The 18,672-nt window shown below is 38.3% G+C and overlaps 1 protein-coding gene across 3 annotated transcripts in view; it reads left to right on the top strand.

Annotated features, from left to right (window-relative positions):
* The window catches only part of FYB1 (FYN binding protein 1), a 67,405-nt gene that overhangs the window by 17,942 nt on the left and 30,791 nt on the right, over window positions 1-18,672 (top strand). For all 3 annotated transcript variants that reach the window (XM_034440780.3, XM_034440779.3, XM_034440778.3), the window contains exons 3-11: window positions 5,832-6,012; window positions 6,929-6,978; window positions 8,162-8,181; window positions 8,361-8,401; window positions 9,864-9,981; window positions 11,827-11,983; window positions 15,123-15,267; window positions 16,444-16,466; window positions 18,161-18,224. In XM_034440780.3, coding sequence (XP_034296671.2) covers window positions 5,832-6,012; window positions 6,929-6,978; window positions 8,162-8,181; window positions 8,361-8,401; window positions 9,864-9,981; window positions 11,827-11,983; window positions 15,123-15,267; window positions 16,444-16,466; window positions 18,161-18,224 — 799 coding nt within the window. The remainder of the gene's footprint in view (window positions 1-5,831; window positions 6,013-6,928; window positions 6,979-8,161; window positions 8,182-8,360; window positions 8,402-9,863; window positions 9,982-11,826; window positions 11,984-15,122; window positions 15,268-16,443; window positions 16,467-18,160; window positions 18,225-18,672) is intronic.

Below are 18,672 nucleotides of genomic sequence, written 5' to 3'. Positions count from 1 at the left end.
GATTAGCAGCATGTGCCCATGAATACCAGCAGGCTCTTGGGATTTATGGTGAAAATTCTTTAACTTAGCAATATAACAACACAAATATAACCACAAATTCAAGTGGGAAAGTGTAGTCATGTTAGATCAAGCCAAATTCAAAACTACTAAAGATTTCCTATAAGCCTGGCATTCCGATGGATCAGCCATTAGTAGACACTGTAGAGATAGAGAATAGCTTGCAAACTGTTCCAACAAGCAAAGACTCAAGAAGTTAAAAACAAACCGCATGAAGCACAGTCTCCCTTATCACATGGCCAGCAATCAATAAGGAGATAAGCATTAACCAACACAATAAGTGGAAATAATCTACACTGAAACAGTGCAGCTAGCCAAACCAAGTGGATTATCAGAAACAGGCACAGAAACTACAAGAAGAAAAATAGGGCAAGCTTTCACCCATAAAAAGCCGGCAAACTCCATTTCCCTGGATCGAAGCACTGACAAAGTTACCCAGTCTGATTTTGAAACAATTGCAACCCAAATTCAGCAAACCCCCAGGTCCCAGGATTTCAACCCTGAGCTACACGGATTGCCACTACAGATAGTCCTTGATTTACAACCACAATTGAGACCAAAATTCATGTTGTTAAGTGAGACATTTGTTAATTGATTTTTGCCCCATGACTTTTCTTGCCACAGTTGTTAAGTAACAACTTGTTAGCAGCCCGGTGGTTGAGAGAATTTGGCTTCCCCGTTGACATAGCTTGTCAAAAGATCGCAAAAGATGATCAGATGACCCCGAGACACTGCAACCACCATAAATTTGAGTCAGCTGCCAAGCGTCCAAATTTTGATCATGTGACCATGGGGATGCTACAACGGTCATAAATATGAAAAATGGTCATAAGTCACTTTTTCTTTGCCGTTGTAACTTTGAACAGTACCTAAATGAATGGTTGTATGTTGAGGACTATGGTACCTGTATTGAAAATGGTACAGCCCTGTTTTAATCATGTGTTTAGGCCAGAGGTCTTCAAACTTGGCAGCTTTAAGACTTGTGGACTTCAACTCCCAGAGCTATGCTGGCTGGAGAATTCTGGGAATTGAAGTCCACAAGTCTTAAAGCTGCCAAGTTTGGGGACCCATGGTTTAGGGCAACAATGGAAGAGAGGAAACACAGACATTTTATCCCTAGCTTCCTATAACTCTTTCACTGCCACACTTAAGTTTTTTTTTTTAAATTGTCCTGATCTGTTAGTTTGTTCCACATTAACGTGGAACATTTAAAATGTTTTATTTGGCCACGTGAGTGACTAAAGTTTAAAAGTTTGGTTTGAAGGAGTTACGTTTTTTTCCATCTCGTGTGAGAGAGTTTTGCTTCTGTTGAGCTGCACCATTGTACAACTCAAATCTAGCCCTAACTTAACAGAAGTGAGCATTTCTTGCAGATATTCCAATTCACCTTTGCTATTTTGTCATGTCGTCGTTTCTAGTTTGCCAATGCAATCTTGCAGCAGCTAACTAGGCAAGCCACTGTTTCTTTAGCTTTTTTGCAGAGGCAGCATTTGCTCCCTATTACTGTCGTCTCAGTTTTGACTTTGTATGCATCTGTTCTTAAGGCCATGGTCTTATGCAGCCAGAATCAGACCCTCTGTCTCTTACTTCAACTTTGATGCTCTTAGTCATTGCTAGGGCTTGTTGTTATCTGGTTTGGCTGCTACATTTTTATGTACTGGCCATGTAATACTTTGCCTTTTCTGTTCTTCATTTGGTCTTTTTTATAGGCCAGTTTGGTCTCTCTGGTATTCAATAAGCCATCATAGTATACCAGCTTCACCGCATATTCTTCACTGTTCTTTAGATATACTTCCAATGTCCTTTTTTCTTTTCCAACTATCTGGTGTACTTGTAACATTCCAGCCCACCTATTTTCCATGGTAAATAGAGTTTATCAACATTGCTGTGTGGATTCATTGTCATTTTTGTGTGGATTCATTGTCATTTTTCTTATTTTCCTATCAAGGCTTTTAGTTTTGTTTGAGTCCTGTCAATTATTCCAGATATAGAATTCGATATTGTGTGTCTAATGGCCAGAATTGTCCAGATGCTAATTGCCTTGATGGTATTTCCTCCACTGAGTTTGAACTTTAAGATTTTCTTGACTCTCCTGATGTAGTCACATCTAATCTTCTTGACTATAGTGCAGAGGTGGGCAACTATGGCCCTTTTATGACTTGTGGACTTCAATTCCCAGAATTCCTGAGCTAACACGGCTGGCTCAGGAATTCTGGGAGTTGAAGTCCACAAGTCATAAAAGGGCCATAGTTGCCCACCCCTGCTATAGTGAGTTGATGTTGTCAGCTTGAAGGATGCCCATCTTCATAGTGATCATCTTCATCCAGATTTCTGATGTTATTTCCATAGGACATCTTGATTCCTTGAATTTCTACTATATTTCCCCTGTTTATGATGAAGGTGGTATATCTATCCAGTCCAAAATTCATTGCAATATCTTGGTACTGGGAAGCATCCAAACTGGCTGGAAGGAGGGCTCAAGCACAGAGTTCACCTGGAGTCACTACACAACCAGCAAAGGGCTAGGACTAACCTCCTCCCCAAGTTCCTTGGAGTCTTTATCTATTTCTTCCCAAGAGAAGGCTGCCCAGTCTGTGGAGATTCCTATATTATAAGCAGAACATAATAAAGTAGTTAGCTTAGAATCTGCATCTGTGGCAGTGGTGGGTTCCTCCCGGTTCGGCCCAGTTCGGCTGAGCCAGTAGTGGTGATGCTATTACATCACTGAACCGGTTCTCTTTCTTCGGGAGCTGGGCCCTCCCGCCCGCCCCCGCGTTATTCTGACCTTATATTTCTTCTTTTTTCGCCCAGCTGAGAGGTGCAGCAGAGCGGATTGCCACACCTCAGCTGGGCAGATTCGCAACACGCTTGCGCAAAGCGCAAGTTTGGCACACATGCGAGAGAAGCAAGCATGTGCACGGCAATCGTGCACAAAGCGCACGACCGAAGAGGCGATCACACGCAAAGCGCGTGCACAAACAGAACCAGTAGTAAAGCCGGTTAGAACCCACCACTGATCTGTGGGTTTGGTTGTTCATATCTGACACTTAGATATATATACAAACAGTGTTGAACAGAGATTCAATTTCAGGTAATATTTTTCCACACAGCTTCAGATTGTCCATGTAAAGGAGTTAGGATAGCCTGGCAGATATGTTTGATCTTTGATAGCCATGGGCTGACTTGTTCAGCATTGTTGACAGAGGAATCAGTGCAATTACAAGCAGGAGTGTGAGAGTGAGTCTCCTTGAAAGATCCTCTGTTGATATTAATTTCTCCCAGTCTATTACCATTGACCAACGACTGTGTCTTCCATTGTGCCATTGATCTTTGCACAAAGCTGCTGAAGTTTCTACTGACTCCTGTTATTTTTAGGCATGTGATGATCAAATAATGTGCCAGAGAATCACGTGCTTTCTCGTAATCAATCCAAGTTATCTTCAAGTTGGTCTTTCTTCTCTTTCAGTTTTCCAAAATCATCTTGTCAATTTGTTCCTGTACTTTATTTCTGCAGTTGCCTTTCTGCTCGAGTGCAAAGTTTGTTTTCAACCAGACACTAGATACTGTTGAATTGTATCAATTAGCAATTAGCAATTTGAAAGTTGTTGGTAAGCCAGTAATTGGCCTGTAGTTGCCTGATGCTGCCACTTTTGCTGTATCCTTCATTATGAGGTAGATTTTGGCAAATGTTAACCAACCTACAATTTTACCTCCTTGCAGTATTGTTGTTAAACTGCTTGGCAATGAGTGGCTATAGACCAGTCAGATGTTTCAACTAAAAACCATTTCTATTTCTAGTGCTTCCTCAGTCTTTCTTGTTTCTAGGTGCTATTTCTTGTTATTTTTTTCATCTGTTTTAGTTTGCTTGATCTCAGCATGTTGATCTTACGTTCTTGCCTGATCTTTCATTTTGGCGGTGGACTGTTTGGCTTTTTTTCTTCTTTGATGATTTTGCATCCCAGATATTCAGTTATAACTGCAGCCATGCTGTTGATTTGTTTCTTGCTGTGAGCTTATCATTTTTATTATTATGGCTTGATTTCACAATACTCATTCAAACATTTATGTATTTGTAAATTGCCTGCTTCTTTCTGTCCTTCTTCCAGACTGAACAACCTAGATTTACATTTTTTTAAATTTATTTTCCAATTCCAGTAATTGGTTTCAATCCAGCCCCTTCAAATCTGTGATCACTCTAGTCTATAGATCCTCTAACTGATCACACATTTGTATAATGAAATTTAAAAGCAATTCTATATTATCGCTAATGTAGCTTCTTGAAAATAAAGATTTGTTGAAAAAATATTATGATTGAAAAACCAGTCTTTCTGATCCTGGAAAAAGCAATTTCATATATGTAAGTACATATTTTGCAGTTTTTCACTGTAATAACAGAATAACTGCGTTGGAAGGGATCTGAAAGGTCTTCTTGGCCAACCCCTGCTCAGGCAAGAAACTATATACAATTTCAGACAAATGGTTGTCCAATCTCTTCTTAAAAATTTGGAGCATTGACAACTTCTGGAGGCAAGTCGTTCCACTGATTAATTGTTCTGTCAGGAAATTTCTCCTTAGTTCTAGGTTGCTTCTCTCCTTGATTAGTTTCCATCCATTTGCTTTTTGTCCTGCTTTCAGATGCTTTGGAGAATAGATTGATTCCCTCTTCTTTGTGGCTGCTCCTTAGATATTGGAACACTGTTATCATGTCTCCCCTAGTCCTTCTTTTCATTATACTAGACATACCCAAACTGTTCTTTATGTGTTTTAGCCTCCAGTTCCCTAATCGTCTTTGTTGCTGTTCTCTGCACTTTTTTCAAGAGACTCAACATCTTTTTTTACATCTTTTAATTTTTGTCAGAGATGCCAATATAATAGTTAGGGTGTCCTTCTACTCCCTCATTTTTCCTCTTTTCCAATTGTCTGTGCCTTCTTTTGTCCTTTCAGATATCTGGTAAACCAGCTAGAAATCTCATGAGGTTGCCAAATATATGATTTCAGCATTGTCACCCTAAATCTTGTTTGCTGTTTTTGCTATAGTTATTGCTGGTCAACATGATACATACTGCTAACCCCTGATATAGCACAGTATAGTATAGTACAGTTGGTAATCATGATAAATACTGCTAATCCCTGATATAGTACAGTGTGTAATACTGTAAAAAATACTGTAATACTGTACAATGTAATACTGTAAAAAATACTGTAAAAAAGTGAGAGTCAGAAGGGATCATCTCCCTCATCTTGTTGATTATTTTTCCCCCAACTATTAGGAATGGAAGAATCTCTTATCTGGATTTCTGTAGTATTTAATGGGTTTCAGAAATATCCATTTTTTTCTCTTTCATTGTCAACTTGCAGTATTTTTTTTTTAAAGTTTCTATAACTATAATGTGGATATGCTCCTGTCACTTCACATTAGCGTTATACAGGGTGATTATACATTTGTTGAACAAAAGCCACTGTGAAGCATACTTCCATCTGATCCCTGGAGCAGTTTTGCATGATATATATATATATAATGTTTTCAGAGTTTCTTTGTTTTCTGGAGTACAGGAAAGAATGAAAGCATGCATGAACACACACATGGTAAACTGTAATTATTAGAATACGGCCAGTTTATCCAAAGCAGAAGTTATGCAAAAGCATAATGAATTAATCAGCATCTGATCTGATAAAAATATGTGCCACGCAGACTGCAGAGCTAGAGTAGCAATATGGAAAGGAATGGTGATGATGATTTCATATACATTAAGTGTCTCTTGTTTCTGTTCCAGGTTCCAGTTCATCCAATTCAGCAGGTTTGCCTCCCCCACTTCCGCCACCCTTTCATGCCACACAGTCTACAGATTTATCATCACCCCCACCTCCTCCTCCCCCTCCTCCAGGTTTCCGTCCATCAACACAAACTCCTGTTCTCCCCCCAAGGGGGAACATCCCATCCAGACCTGATTTAAGGTACATAGTTGTGAATTATAGTCCCTCTTCCATATTTTCTTTTTTCTTAAAAAGTGAGATGAATCTCTGTACTTCTCTTCATTGAAATGTCTTCTCCCTGTGCTCATACTGAAGCTCATGAGTTTTGGTATTCATCACAGGGAACTGCAATAAACAGCTGCAATAAGCTATGTACAGCAAAAAGTTATGGTTGTTTCATAAAGATTTCTTAATCAAGATATACTTCACTAGGTTCACCTAACATGCTGAGCCATAAATAATGGTTTATAAAGCCACAACATGCCAAGCCAATATCAGACGAATCCCATTATATATGAACTATTCTCTTGTGACAATAAAAAGTTATTTTGGGGGAAGATTGTGCAAAAGCCAATAATAGATAGATAGATAGATAGATAGATAGATAGATAGATAGATAGATAGATAGATGATTGCTAGATAGATAGATAGATAGATAGATAGATGATAGATAGATAGATAGATAGATAGATAGATAGATAGATAGATAGATAGATGATAGATTTACCATCTTTATTATTGTAAATATTTCAAGGTGAAACTAGAACTCATGGCCTCTTGATTTCAAATTGTCCTGTTTATGTATAAAATATAGGGCTGAGGATTGGATGGATCTTGTTTGAGTGTGGCTACTATGGCAGGCAGAATTGTATTAAGCATAGGTTTTTTTAGCATGGAAATAATGTGGAAAATAGTCCTTATTCAAATGCAAGTGTTAAAAACTTCTTAGAAAAAGAACCACATTCTGTGATTAAAAACATAAAAATCTTATGCAAAAATCTTAATTAAACCTTTCCCAATAAACTATAAAACAGAATGGACTTTCACTTAAAAAAGAAAATATATTTCAATGTGCTTTTTTCTTTTTCTTAACAAATTCACTTTTGTTGTTTTGCAGAGGCCAAGAAAATGAAGAAAATTATGATGATGTTGGATTTGGTTCAGAAGGTACGATAACCTATTATCATGGACAGGGGCAGGGTGAAATCCAGCAGGTTCTGACAGGTTCTGGAGAACCGGTAGTGGAAATTTTGAGTACTTCGGAGAACCAGTAAATACCACCTCTGGCTAGCCCCAAAATCAGGTGGGAATGGAGATTTTGCAATATCCTTCCCCCAGGAGTGAGGAGGGAATGGGGATTTTGCAGTATCCTTTCCCTGGAGTGGGGTGGGAATGGAGATTTTGCAGTATCCTTCTGCTGCCACACCCACCAAGCCACATCTACCAAGCCACACCATGCCCACCAAGCCACACCCACAGAACCGGTAGTAAAAAAATTTGGATTTCACCACTGGACAGAGGACATGTATGGGATCCATAACAAATGAGAAATAAGTCAGGACTCTGGGTTCAAATGTATTGACAATCAAGCTCTATAAGCCAACTTCGATGTTTGCATCTGCAGTTACAAAAAATGTGATATCTTAACACACTGACTTCCTCATCCTAGAATGCCCTGGCATGTGTCCTTGGTTTCCTTGCATATAACCTGTCCATTTAGCGATCATGAAGAAGGACCTACAGGTCCATCTTCTACCTCAAGGTCTCCCATAGCTAAGTCTGTTTTCATATAGATTGAATAAACAATAACAGAAACAGATTGAGTAGCATGCAAATTGCCTAAATCTAATCTTTTCCACTATGATAAGAAGATCCAAAACACATTTTCCAAAGGATTTTTGAAGCACGCAGAGTCTCAGTAAGATAAACAATAGAGTAATTAAAGATGAAGGGGATTTTCAGATTAAGTACAAGGATTAATACAAGGATTAATACTCCATTGCAGCATTCATGTTATATAATGAGCTAACATTTGATTTAGATGAAGCTTTCATAGAATTGTTGTGGAATATATAAAGATGTATAATAAAAAATAGTGTCATAGAATTGTATCACAAGTCCATGTCTCTGGGCCATGTCTGGAACATCTCAAAGCAGGTTAAAACAGACAGAATTTGCATGACATCATTGTTTATATACACCCACCCACCCTGATTCCCTTCCTTCCCAGCCTGTTGCCCCCCAACCTCCCCGTACACCACTATTTAACAAGGGCTACCCATGACTTGGTATTTTGATTGCTAGACTGCAAAATAATGTAATGCAATTGTTTTGCCTTTTTATCCATTAGATACTGGGAATGCAGATGAAGTAAGTATTACCCTTCATAATCTACAAATGTGTGTGTGTGTTTGTGTATGCACGTATATATGTACTTATGTATATATGTATGTACCGGTATGTATATATGTGTGTATGTATACACACTTTTCAGTCTTCTTACTTTTCAATAAAAACTAAAACTTTTTTTCCCCTTTTCATAAAATCAGAACAGCGATGGAGAAATGTATGAAGACATAAATGAGATGAGGTATGAAAAAGATATATAAAGTGTGGGCCTCTGATCGTAAGATAATAATTGCAGCTATTATTAAATCATGACCACAATCAAAAGTTATTTGCAAAAAGATCCAAAAGAAAATGTAAAGCTCCACTTGAGGCATTCTAGGCATGAATTCTGATTACCAATGTCCAATATATCCTGATCATCCATGACTTTTCTTTTCCTGCACATTTTAGAGGCTTGTGCTCGAGCTATGAATAAGTCCATTTGCTTTTAGCTATGTCAATATTTCTTGAATTATAAAAGGCTGGAAAGAATTACATTGGGGATGCATTAAATGGGCAAAAGTATAAACAGTCTATTTGACTATTCGTTGTCCATTTTCAGGTTGCACCACTATTGTTTACCTTTAAAAAAAAAATCAGGAGATCTCAAAACCGATCTATTGCTTCATGTGAAGATTGTCTGCCCTGTGCAAGCAGACTAATTTTTCCTGGTCATAATCTGAATTTAGGTTTTGTAGGGGGTTTAGGTCAGGTCAGTATTTTCCATTTACAAGTGGAGGGGGAGGTACTGGGGGAGTGTGATGGTATGTGGGAATGACCTTGGGGGAATAGAAGAAAGACTTGCAGCTTGAGCAATGGTCTGATACGAGGCAACTTGGTTTGCAAATGGGGGAAACCCCTGAGAAGTGTTTCAGAAGGGACCCTCTCTGGTTTTCTGGAGACTAAAAATAGAGGAAAATACTAAGTCTGGCAAGACAGATAGACCAGACAAGACCCACAACCAGGAGAATCAACACTATTTCTAATGTAAAGTTACATTAGGCAGAATATTGCAAAATTCTTCCTTCCTTTCTTTTTGTTAAGCCTTCCTTTCTGAGGGTTTAGCCAAACTCCATTAGCCAAATGGAGAACTTGGCAATTTTATCACTGAAATTTGATAGCATAATCAGAAGATATTTTGGGTTAACCCAAAAAAGCAGTTTGGCCTTGAAATTTGGCTGGTTACAAAATACTGGATTTGACTGACAATCAGGTTGATTAAGAAAACAGATTGTTACTCAATTTGCTGGCCTTTCCAGTAAAAGTGAGGTTGTATACAGGAAATGTTGGTACAAAATCCCCTATTTAGAATATCAAAATAGCAGATGTAAGCAGTAGCGAGATTTACTAACTTCAGTAGGTTGGTAGTCAACATCCCCTCACCCCAAACACAACTTCCCATTTTAATGGACATTTTGGAAAGTTCTTTCCACTGATGGTCATTTTTTGTTTTCTAAAAGGGCCCTCAGAAATGTTGATTTGAGGAAAGAGAGGTGGTATATATCATCTTATTCCAGAGATCTTGCTAAGTCTGCCCCTTTCTTCAAAACTGTGAGCTGCACCTCAAATAGAACCACATTTAAAAAAAAAAAAAAACACCCTTTGGGGGTAATTCATCTTTACAGCTGAATAGCGTATTAAGTCTCCTTCTTCTTATTGTGCAGATTTACATCACAAGAAGAGGAAAAAAAGAAAGAGAAGGAGGAAAAGAAAAAATCTGATCAAAAGAAAGAACAAAGGGATAAGGATAAAAAGGAGCAAGAACTCAGAAAGAAATTCAAGGTAAAACTTCTTTCAAGAAGGTCATGCAAAGGACTGGAATGGAATAGAAGCTGTGGATGCTCCCTCATTGGTGGTTTTCAAAAATAGATTGGACAATCATTTGACTGGGATGGTATAATGTCTCCTGCCTTGGGCAGGGGATTGGATTAGAAGACCCCCAAGGACCCTTCCAGTCTATAATTCTATGTTCTGTGTTTTTAAAGTTGCTAAAATAGCCACTTGGTATTTTTACTTAACAGCAAAAGTTAATATTTTAATGCCTGCTTAATCAAGTGAGTTAACCAAATTGATACCAATAGCATTTAGATTTATATACTGTGTTTTACATAGTGTTTTACATCACTCCCTGAGCAGTTTACAATGTCAGCATATCGTCCCCAACAATCTGGGTCCTCATTTTACCAACCTCGGAAGGATGGAAGGCTGAGTCAACCTTGAGCTGGTCAGGATCGAACTCCAGACTGTGGGCAGAGTTAGCCTGCAATACTGCATTCTAATCACTCCGCCACCAGGGTTTAGCAGATATTGCTAGCACAATATTATAAACTATAAATAATCGAAAAATGCAAGCAGCTAACAAAGAATGTCTGGAATTTTGAGGTCATGTTGTGTGTTTTCATAAAATGGCTGTCTTCTGGTAAAGGTGCCATGGTAGATGGGTTCAGTCACAAAACCTCTAATTACTATAAGGTTAATTGATGAGGTTGATCTTCACCACAACCTCTAGCTTTCCAAGATGCTCTCTATTAATTCTGTTGACATTTGCTCCTTTTCCACATAAAAGCACTAGGCTCCAACCCCAGCTATTTTTATATTCTGAAAATATTTCTGGAACTTATGTGGCAGCCAAAGGAAATTTTATGGAAATGAAGATGACCTTTTAGCATGTTGGTTCTTCATTTATGGAGTTATTTTAATTAAAAGGATTTCAAGAACCTGGTGGAGACCATTTTGTACCATGGGTATCTGATGGCCTTATCACAAGTTATCTAGCAGAAATTGCCATTTCATTTGTTCTTTTGATTTTTGATTCCATCAAGTCGCTCCCAGATATTAATTAATAAGTTAATTAATTAAGTAGTTTAAATAGTTAAGTTAAACTTAACTAGCACATTTTCTTCATTATTTACACCCTTGAAAAATAACAAAGCCAGCTCATTCAATAAAAGAGGTAGATAATAGTCGTCGTCCATTGAATAAAATGCTGGATCCTTTTATCTTTATTATTTTATTGAAGGGAAAAAAACCAGCATAGCCATGTGAATACTTGACACTGTATGGTCACGGTCAGTCTAGGAAGTGCTCCAGATCAGGGGTCTCCAACCTTGGCAACTTTAAGACTTGTGGACTTCAACTCCCAGCTGGTTGAGGAATTCTGGGAGTTGAAGTCCACAAGTCTTAAAGTTGCCAAGGTTGGAGACCTCTGCTCCAGATCAACCTCTGAACAGAACCTTATACTTCTGCAAGCATGACAGGTATTTTTGCTGGGGAAAAAAGAACCCCAATATCCTTGTCATCTCATGCATTTTCAAAAAGGAGCTGAGTGTTCCTCCACCCCATTCTAAGGAAGGAGCGAAGAACACTACTGAGATTTTGTTCCCATTTGAATTTTCCCCTCAACCTTGATTCAGAGGACACAACCAAGTGAGGTTATCAAAGCAGAACTTCTAAGCTTCTTTACTACAAGAAAGGGAGAGTGCATAAAGCCCATGGGATGGAGAGGTCTCATTCTCATAACACACACGTTTTCTTTAGTTTTATCTTTCAAGCTACGATTTGGTTTTCTCTTTCTCTCATTCTCCCTAAGTACTAAAACCTAACTACGTATCTTAATCTTTTATATAGCTAGAAGGTCCCATTGAAGTTATTCACCAGGCACGAGCTTCCACAGACTTCAAAGGAGGAAAGTATGATCTGTCATTCAAACAAGGAGATCTAATTGAAATACTTCGCATCACAGACAATCCAGAAGGGAAATGGTTAGGAAGATTAAAAGGCTCATGTAGGTATACTACAATGTGTGGAAATTAAGAGAATTTATGCTAACATAATGATGAAAGAGCCTGAATTTTCCCAAGGATATAGTTCTTGTATCTCTGCATTTGCTTCTGCATTTATTTATGTATTACATTTATTTATTTATTTATTTTAATTTAATTTATATGGCCATCTATCTCACACATGGTGACTCTGGGCAGGATACAATAAAACCAACAATTGAAACTTATTATAAAACCATTTAAAACATGTAAATACGGAAACATAAATAAGAACAAGATCATTATCAAAATCAGAACTTTATACATGGGGAGCCAAGGAACAGGCTCTCTGCTGCCTGATGAAAACACACACACACACAAACACATTTTGAGGGCCTTCCGGAAGGCTATAAGAGTTGGGGCCAACCTCAACTCAGGGGGAAGTTTCAAAGAATGAGCACCGTAGCAGAAACAGTTCATCTTCTGGGTCCCCTCCTTAACTGAGAGGACCCAAAACACGCCTCTCCTGCCAAATCTTTGCTGTTCTTTCCTGCCATATTATTGCTGTTCTTGCTCACCCCACTTCTACAATTGTGAGAAATTCTAATAGCAATAGCACTTAGACTTATATTTCACTTCACAGTGCTTTACAGCCCTCTCTAAGTGGTTTACAGAGTCAGCATATTGCCTCCGACTATCTGGCTCCTCATTTTACAGACCTTTATTGAAGGATGGAAGGCTGAGTCAACCTTGAGCTTGGTAAAATTTGAACTGCTGAATTGCAGGCAGCCAGCAGGCAGCAGAAGTAGCCTGCAGTACTGCATTCTAACCACTGCGCCACCGTGGCTCTTGGTGATATGATTATAAACATTTGAGTTTTGTTGGTGATTAATGATATTGATAGCTTCATTCACCCATCTTAGACATGGACTATAACAGTGGTGGCGAACCTATGGCACTTAGAGCCTTCTCTATGGGCATATGTGCCATCGCCCTAGCCCAGCTCCATTACATTTCTCCTGCAGGGAGGAGAGAGAGAGGGAGGGGAAGAGAGGGAGGGAGGGAAAAAGAAAAATGATATTACAAAAGTTTTCAAAATATTTCAAAAGCAGAAAAAAAAATGAAGGGGCATAAAAGTGCATTTATCATGTTTTTCTTAGAACAATTAGCTGAACTCTGCCTTGTTTATCATTATTTTAAGGAGTAATCCCTCATTATGCAGGTTAACTAGACGTATTGGCACTTTGCAATAAATAAGTGGGTTTTGGGCTGCAGTTTGGGCACTTGGTCTCCAAAAGGTTTCCCATCACTGGATTATAACCATTCAGAAGGAACAAATGCATAGACTGGCTCACAAAGACAGGGTGGTTATTCCCAAATCCCTCCCTTTCTTGTCAAGAAAGAAATGGTTTGTCCTTCTAAAGTAGGGTGAAACATCTACCCTTCACCTCATATTTAAGCTAGAATTTGCACAAATCACATGTTAATAAAGACACGGTTTCAGCAGTTCTTTATACTTTAGAGAAATAGGAAGATGCTACCCAAGCACTATATTCTTTATTTATATTGAAGTGCAAGTTTATATATACTCTGATATTTATTATATTTATACAAGCATAGCTATTATGTGTTAGATGCTTCATGGGCTCTCAGATCAGCTGAACCATCATAGCCTACGATCTCCTCAAAACTTTTTTATGGGAGATTCTGTTATAGCACTCTTAGCAAGGTTAATATTGCTTTGTACTTTTAACTTCCTCCACCATGTGAGCACCAATTTTTGCTTTTTTTTCATAATGAAGTCTTGTGATGTTGATCTAAATCTCAAAGGAGAGATCCTTTTGTCTTACACTCTTTGTACTACAGGTGTAGGTGGACATGCTACAGAATTAATTTTATTTTTATCAGCTTTTCTTTCAAGCTAGTATAATGCATAGATTGTGGATTATCTTCATATCTCACATGGTGGGTTTAAGAGGGGCTATTATGCTAACATTTGGTATTCATAAAATTGTACCTGGACTGACTGGCTTCAGACTACAGATGAGAGGCTACAAAATGGAAACATATTATGTACAATGTTTATAGAAAATTAATATAGGAAGGAGGAAGATCCTAATTCAATTTTTCCTATAATAAACTTGATTTCCATGTACTTTTGTTGTTAGTTGCGAAGTCGTGTCCGACCCATTGTGACCCCATGGGCAACGTTCCTCCAGCCCTTCCTGTCCTCTACCATCCTCTGGAGTCCATTTAAGCTCATGCCTACTGCTTCAGTGACTCCATCCAGCCACCTCATTCTCTGTTGTCCCCTTCTTCTTTTGCCCTCAATCTTTCCCAGCATTAGGCCCTTCTCCAGTGAGTCCTTCCTTCTCATTAGGTGGCCAAAGTATTTGAGTTTTATCTTCAAGATCTGGCCTTTGTTCAGTCTTGTCATCTCTTGTCTGACCACGTCCAGCTTGCCTTGATTCATGGATCTTACATTCCAGGTTCCTATGGAGAAAAGATCTTTACAGCATCAGACTTTCCTTTCTCCACCAGATGCTTCCACAGCTGAGTGTCCTTTCGGCTTTGGCCCAGTCGCTTCACTCTTTCTGGCACTACTAGTACTAGCCCTCTGTTCTTCCCCAGTAGCATATTGGACACTTTCTGACCTGAGGGACTCATCTTCCAGCGTCATATCTTTTTTCCTTTTGGTACTGTCCATGGGGTTTTCATGGCAAAGATACTGGAGTGGGTTGCCAGTTCCTTCTCCAGTGGATCACGTTTTGTCAGAACTCTCTGCTATGACCTGTCTGTCATGGGTGTCCCTGCATGGCATAGCTCATAGCTTCATTGAGCTACACAAGCCCCTTTGCCACAACAAGGCAGTAATCCATGAGGGGGTTCCATGTACTATGTCTTATTTATTTCTCTATGGAAAAAACATAAGCCAGAGAACCCTGGTACTGTCCAAAATTGGATTTATAATCTCATCTGCAAAACAGAGCAATTATTTTTCTAATTCGGGTAAGGTATATTCTGCATCTGTTGAATTAGCAGGATACTTCACTACCTCTTTGTTCTATACCACAAGATACTTTGCATGATGATTTTTCAGTTCCTAGATGTATTTTTTTTATATACCAAAGCAACCATATCACCAAATTATATTTGTTTTAGATGGCTACATTAAAACTACCATGGTGGCAATTGACTATGATACATTAAAAAGGAAGCCACGGCCTCCCGTGCACGTTCAGTCAAAGCACTCAGACAGTGATCAAGAAGTATATGATGATGTCGGAGACCACGATAGTATCAGCAGGTATGTCACAGATTTGTGAACAAAGTGATGAGCACCACGTCTAACCCCTAAATACTATCACTAATTCTGTGTAGTCCAACCTCTTGTGCTGATTCATCCTTCTACATCTTTATATTTTTATATAAAGTTTATTGTCATTGTACATATATACACAGTATACCCATACAATGAAATTCACATAACACTCAGAGACCAAGACCAACACACATGACAATCCCAAGACACACCCCCACCCACCAAAAATTCCCCACCCCTAAACCACCCAAGCATCCACACAGCAGACCAAGTAAAGCTGTCCAACAGCTCACCGATGGTGGCCCTTTAGTTCATTGTTGAGTGCAATTATAGCTCTGGGATAAAAACTATTCAGAAGACTATTTAGACACTCCCCAACCTGTTTTTTTCCAGAGGACTATAACAACTGTACAGTACTGGTGCCACTAAAATTTGCTTTTCAAAAAAAAAATGCATATTTTATTTCCAAATCAGTAATAAATGGGAAGCTGACATCAGGGTGGATTCTATTTACCTTTACTATTAGTTTGCAACGGGGACGCGTGCGTGCTAGCTTTGCTTGCACACATGCACTTTTGCGTATGTGCAGAAGCTTCCTGATGACATCGGGGTCAGTGGGCGGAGCCTCCTGCCAGTTTTACTACCAGTTCTATAAAACCAGTCCGAACCGGGGGCAACCCACCACTGGCTGACATGCTGTAACATTGCTGTAAAGCACATTTTGCCCTTTGAATCCGGATTGTTGCCCAGCCTTAGTTTACTTCAAAGAAACATGTTATATCTGACCCAGTCACTAAAACAGCCATTGGCTAGGTTTGCGTAGCATTGCGTAGAACGTAGCCAGCTTTGCGCCAATAATCTGTAGAATAAAACCGTGGATCAGTTAAACATCTGTAAGCATGTTGTACAAACAAAACTGTTCTGTATAGAACACAGCAACCTTGCATCAACCCGTGACAGGTTCTTGAAATTCCTAAGATCACTATTGGCCCAGAAAATATTGTCATTTTTCTCAAGAAACAGTTATAGAGATTAGCGACAGTATGAAAAGAATTGGTGACAGTGATCAACCCTTAATGTGACTTTGCATGTATGTGAAAATGTATCTGGTTTTCTTTCCATTCAACATTTTGTTTTTCTTTGTTTGTTTTATGGGCAAAGTGGAAGTCAGAGTACTGTGGGAGGTGAGTTCTCCTTTTTATTAAAGTCTTGAAATAATGATTATCTCTAACATTGTGTTGTTCTTTTGTGTTGCTCTTTTTCACAGTAGAAACTAGAATTGATCCATGTGAAGCATAATCTGTATTTCCAATAATGCCTTTGGGCCCCCACATAGATTCTAGAGGCATTCTTGGAAAATAAAATGGCGGGAGGTTATTGTACAAGGCTTTCTTTATCTTTAGGTATATGAGGAGATTGTGACTGACTAACCAACTATTGTTGACCTCAAAAGGTTGGAAACCCTTCAGTTTTAGTTTGTTTGTCAGCCATTCCAGCATGATAAGCTGTGATTTCTACATCTGTTTGAATGTTAGGCAAATCAGTGATTTGCCTAATAATGACTGACAGAATTAACCCCAAATGTCTGAATTCACACAAGATTCTCAACTATAAACAATGGATGACCAAGTTAACTGGAGTAGTTTAGAATGGGAGCAGCTCCATTTTAAGAAAGTAATCTCAAAATAAGATGATGTCATAATAACATTTCAGCAGTTTTATTTTTTTTTCTTTAATTTGATTTATATGCCGCCCTTCTCCGGAGACTCAGGGCGGCTTACAATGCATTAAGCAATAGCCTTCATACTTTTGTATATTTATACAAAGTCATCTTATCGCCCCCACAAACTGGGTCCTCAATTTACCTACCTTAGAAAGGATAGAAGGTTGAGTCAACCTTGAGCCTGGTGAGATTTGAACTTGCAGTAATTGCAGACAGCTGATGTTAATTTCAGAGTAAAATGATGACTCGAGTTTATAACAATTGGAAAGTGACCTGTTTATACAAGAAAAAAAAAATCAGTCAATTCATATATTAACGCACCCTTTACTAAAATGTTTAGCAAATCAAAACTTCTCTCTCTGACTTTCTCTCACTGAACACCAAGCAAAGTCAGAAAAGTGCTAAATATTCAGGATAAATACCTTTATTCTTTAAACCAAGAATAAAGCAAAAGCTGGCTCAGGAATTCTGGGAGTCCACAAGTCTTAAAGTTGCCAAGGCTGGAGACCCCTGCTTTAAACTATGATCATAAAATAAAGTCTCAACCATAATCATCATGTTTGTTTTAAAACTAAATAAATGTTAACTTTTTTAATAATAGCCGCAAATGGAGAGAGCTAGTAACTACTGAATCAACAAGCTACAGTATATTACTCATTTGATTAGGTTCTTCCCAGACATTTATTCAATGTGACTTAATCCAGTATCAAATCCATCCAAGGCATTCCATTGCACAGTGGGGGACCAAGGGGGTGCTAATTCTTAATGGGCAACAAGATGCCAGCTTAGATTTCATTCCTTTAAAGAACAGCATTCTTTTCAGAGTGGGAATGATGAGATCTGTAGTCCAACATGTGTGGAAAGCCCCAATTTAGACAAGACTGAAACTGAAGATTTCTTCTGTGAACTAGGATATCTGTCCATTTTAAATCTGAACTCAGTGAGATCTACTTCTGAGTAGAAAATGTATCGGATGCATGGTAAATAACCTTACATGTATTAGGGTATATGTATTTATATTTTAACTGTTCTGTTGTTTTTCCTTGAACTTATAAACTGACAAATTTATAAGCTTGCTGCAAAATTTAAACTAAAAGATGAATTAATTCATAAACTCCATTTTTCCCTACTTCTTCCCCTATCCCCTTAAAACAGGGTTTCCGCCACCTCCCCCAGATGACATTTACGATGGTGTAGAAGATGATGAGATTCCAGCCAAGTAAGTATGAATTACCCACAAAGTGTTAGCTCAAGATATAAATGTGTTAGGAAATTAACAAGTTACATACTGGGTGAATTTTGCAAGTTGTTGAAAATGAAATTATAGACATGTTTATCCATAAATTGGTTTCTGAACTCAGTCCTATGAATATTTCCTTCACCAAGTCCCGTTAAATTAATTGACATTTCTTCCATATATATATATACAGGTTTAGGACTGGGCTAAAGTGATGAGTCATGTGTGATTCTCTTCTTTGTTATCATTGCTGCTGCTGTTGTTGTCATCTTAGCCTATTTCATGCATTATAGAGCAACTAATCCCAATATACCTTCATATGGACACTCAAGAACAATACTTATGTTTCCAAATATTATCTTAGTTGATCCACACAGTATGTTGGGATGTATACTTTAAACATTCCAGACAACTATATTTCATATAGCAA

Source organism: Pantherophis guttatus, chromosome 2 (assembly GCF_059756535.1).
Source record: "Pantherophis guttatus breed Tessera chromosome 2, ASM5975653v1, whole genome shotgun sequence".
In the NCBI taxonomy this organism is placed as follows: domain Eukaryota; kingdom Metazoa; phylum Chordata; class Lepidosauria; order Squamata; family Colubridae; genus Pantherophis; species Pantherophis guttatus.
This window is presented reverse-complemented; position numbering and strand designations above follow the sequence as displayed.